General features: G+C 28.6%; 1 protein-coding gene across 1 annotated transcript; it reads right to left on the bottom strand.

Annotated features, from left to right (window-relative positions):
* Positions 1-262: 262 nt before the first annotated feature.
* On the bottom strand, positions 263-3,047 carry LOC122497785 (putative odorant receptor 85d). Its single transcript, XM_043605073.1, has 6 exons — positions 3,041-3,047; positions 2,013-2,132; positions 1,513-1,603; positions 1,183-1,319; positions 978-1,110; positions 263-435 (listed from the first exon to the last, which is right to left on the bottom strand). Exons 2-6 carry the CDS (start codon positions 2,060-2,062, stop codon positions 382-384), a joined length of 465 nt encoding a protein of 154 aa, XP_043461008.1. The 5' UTR covers positions 2,063-2,132; positions 3,041-3,047; the 3' UTR covers positions 263-381.
* Positions 3,048-4,226: the final 1,179 nt, after the last annotated feature.

Here is a 4,226-nt window from a genome sequence, read left to right as displayed (position 1 = left end):
AGAAATTCCTATAAAAAATCTGTTAACTCTTCCATCATTGGTGATTGACTGGTCCGAATCAAAGAGATATTGCTGATCGCGTAGTTTAAAGAACTATAAGTTCAAATGTTTTTCCTTAGAAATGATTAAAGAGTGAAATCAGTAATGATTTTTTTATAGAACTTTTAAACGTTTTTATCTTAATACATTGGAAATATCGATGTACTCCATTCGAAAGATATTTTTATTAATATTTCAGAGAGAAAGTTTGTTTTCGGTTTTGTTTACTAAAATTTCAAAATGCCTTACCTGCATTAATGTGTTCCGATACTTGAAGTAAAACTTGTTAAGCCATATAATAATATAAACAAACTTTTATATATTTTTGTGTAGCTTAAAATTTTATCCTTTAAATGAGCAGAGTACTGTTAAGTACGATACCGACGTTTTCATTACCTTAAAATTTAAAAACTTGTAAACTCTTAACCCATTTGATGTGTATTTTAATACACATCAAATACACTCACACTCACACTTTAACGAAATGTCTTGTGAGAGCACCCTAACTATAGTTATTACAGCCAGGGCCGGTTCCACAACTGTATTAAGGACATCCGGGAAATGTTCCTCTCAAAAAGTCACCCCACTGCAGAATACTCTCCTCTATCATTCCAAATAAATTTCACCTCCAAATATGGTATTCAAACAACGAATAGTGTATTCTATGAAATCCCTTTTTCGATAAAAACCGAATGTTTATACAATTTTTTAACAATTATTTATAATAATTATGCAAAATACCGAGATGCCTCCCCTGCAGAGTCCCTTCCTCTATTATTTCCAAAAAATCCCAACCCGACGAAATATGCGTTTATTTTTGAATTAAGTGTATTCTACGAAACCACTATTTTTTCCCGGATGACCTTAACCATAGTTTAAGTCGTCGAATTTTATAAACTCATCAAACAAAACTATGGCGAGAATTCTTTATTACTTACCATTGCAAAATTCCTCATGGTAAATGAATACAATTTGCCGCATACAAATTCACTGGGTTCTGAACTTCTTTTCATTATCATAAGTAATAATCTTTGAGAACTTACTGGAAATCTGTACCAGTTTGATTTATACCTATAATTATTATATAATATTAAAATTAAGATTATATAAATTTTGGTAGTAAAATAAATTAATTAGGCTAACACTGAATGAGTAATCAAGCTACTTTGATCACGCATTTGTTCACAAGGAGCAGTAAGACAAAGAATGTGAACCATTTGACCAGAGTTTGCAGCCATGAATCTGAAGGCAACTGACGGATGCTTTAAGTTTAGAACAGTCTGTTTAAAAATTAAAAAAAAACTTTCTTTAATAATGCAATATATAAATGAATATATTAACGAATGGGAAACAATATAGAGAGGATATAACGAATGGTGAGGCAATATTGACTTGTAATATTTATCCAATATTGAGATCAAAGGTTGTGCTATTTGGGTAGGTATACAAGATTGTGTGTTCTCAAATACTTACTGCAAATCCTGACATGCTTATAATTATCATATTAATCGCAACTACTATCAAATATACAGTCGAGAAACACTTGTGAACGTCTCTTAAAAATCTAAACAAAATAAATTAAAAGTTTTATTTACATAAAAAATGACATTCTTGATTGATTTAATAATGTTATGACATTTCAAACCAATAAAGTTGAAAAATACCTGAGTTTTAAAAATATTAATTAAATTTGCTTGAAACTTGCTATTTATGGTTATTTTTTAATAGATTTTCTGTACATGTATTTGAAGTGTACATTTAAATCAAATTTTTGAAATTCAAATCTTAAATATCATAAGGCGGTTTATACAGTAAAAATACTGAACTGTTAATCATGCCTAAGCATGAAAAAATCATTATACAAAATTATTAAAAATTATACTAAATGTTAAAAAGTTATTCTAAAGGTTTATTAAAAAACAGTGCTATTTAGAAAAACATGTTGTGAGAGAAAAATGCAGAAATCTATTAACCTTAATATTTCGTTGTGTTGCTTAGCACAAAAAATTATAATGTCGTCCATTTCTGATTGAATGCTATATTCTTTGTAAGGCCAGTAACTTTTGTTATAATCAAGGTTTGACAATTTGTTCCTATTTATATATAAGAAGTAATTATTTAGACATGAACAGAAGCAACATTTTGCAAGTTAGTTGTTGTAAAAAGACATTTTTTTTATTTTCCTATACATTAAATAAAAAAATGAAGTTTATAAGGGGGAAAGAGCAGTTGTAAAATCCCATTGAAATATGCCTATTTTAGGTACTATTTTCTGAGCTCCAAAAGATTATTTCTCATTAAACTTTTTTCTAATGATGATTTTATATACAAAGGACTAACATCTGATCGTTCGATAAAGACGAATTTTTATTTTTGAATTTTCTGTGCCATTTTGAAAAAATAATTACCGCTCTCCTGAAAAATCACATTTTTCCACACTTAGGTACCATTTTCTTGAAAACAACTTAACAGATACGGTTCTCTTTTTTTTTGTAAATACTTGTACATTAATAGACTGTAGTCTGATAGTCCGGTTTTACAAATAAATTAGTTTATTTAAAGTTATTTGATACCTAAAAATAGGCATATTTCAATGGGATTTCACAACTGCGGTAAAATAAACATATTTAAAGATTATACAAGTGAATCAGTCACACATTTCAATCAGAATTCTTGAACATTTGATAATTTAAAGAAAGGTGGAATTACCTTCTAAAACAGTTAGAATATCTGGAAAGATCGTTTCATAGAGGTGATAATAAATACCTAATAATTTGTGTCTGATAAAACTCTACAAAGTGTCTTAAAATATTTTTTTTAATTATGGGCAAAAAACATTCTTTTAAAAAATAATAAATGCAGAAAAGTATATTAAACTTCATGAATCAGGCTTCTGTCCTGTCTACCGTGTGTAGACTTTTACAATATTTTAAAAAAATGATGACAATGTCACTTTTGTGGGACTAAGGTATTGAGGATAATGTAATGTAAAAATACGCACACACAGACAAAAACATCTTTTTGGACTCCTGAGGTCAAATTACATGGAAATATTATAAAAAATCACAATCGAAAATTTTCACCAACACAATCTTTCATCTATGAGAAAGCAATATAATTAAAATATGTTATAATAAAGATTTGTATTAATTAAAATTATATAATTCATGAAATGTGCCAGAATTTCTAAAAGCAGATCACCTAAAAATAAGTTTTCCCACAGAAAATGATTTACTTTACTTCTTATAGAGTAGAAAAAGGGCCTAAAATTTATAAGACAAAAAGACTTAATTTTTTATGTTCCATCAGCACAGCTGTTCTCTTTAGAAACTATAATAAAATTTACATCTCCTTTGCTGAATATATTAGATTTTGATCCTGTTAAGTCAGTTCTATTAGATTCAATGCACTTATTGTACCAAGGTATAGCGAAGTGAATTCTTCAGCAACCGCTTGGATTTGAAATGAAAGTAGATCGAAAAGTAAAGCTTAGTAAAAATCAAAAAGAATATTTAAAACTTCATTTAAATTAACTCATTAAATATGTACTTGACGAATTTCAAAGAAAAACAATGAATCCTGATAAATTTAATTATTGGAAAGCGAGACAATTTCGATTTTTTTAAATTACGTTGGCCCTATAGTATTGCACGAAGTTCTTTCAAAGAATATGTTTTGTCACTTTCTTCTTTTGTCAGTTTCTTGAAGAATTCTTTGCGACCCTAACTTTGCTCTGGATAATGTTAATTATGCACGAATGTTACTCATTAGTTTTTCTAATCTTCTTCCAACGTTTTATGGATTAGATTCGCAAGTGATGAATCATCATAATCTCATGAATAGTGCTGATGGTGTGGAGCACATGAAAATGGACTTATCTTCCATTTCTGCGTTCCCGTTTGAAAATAATCTAGGAAAAATAAAGCAAACGATAAACCTACGGATTAGCTCAGTTGGATAATTCTTTGGTTTGGCGGACGTGGTAGGCCAAGGGTACTTGGTTCGCGCCCGTTAGCCTAGGCTAACCTTGACATTTCTTTGAATTTGTCTTTTATTTACTACCACCATAACTTTATCCTTTGGAATAAAATTCCAAATTTCGTGATTTTTTTGTAATTTATTCGTTAAAGGTATTTTATTTATTGTTATAAAAAATAAATTGTTATATTATTTTCAAAACTTTATTA

This window comes from Leptopilina heterotoma, unplaced genomic scaffold, assembly GCF_015476425.1.
Source record: "Leptopilina heterotoma isolate Lh14 unplaced genomic scaffold, ASM1547642v1 Lhet_14, whole genome shotgun sequence".
NCBI classification, from domain to species: Eukaryota; Metazoa; Arthropoda; class Insecta; order Hymenoptera; family Figitidae; genus Leptopilina; species Leptopilina heterotoma.
This window is presented reverse-complemented; position numbering and strand designations above follow the sequence as displayed.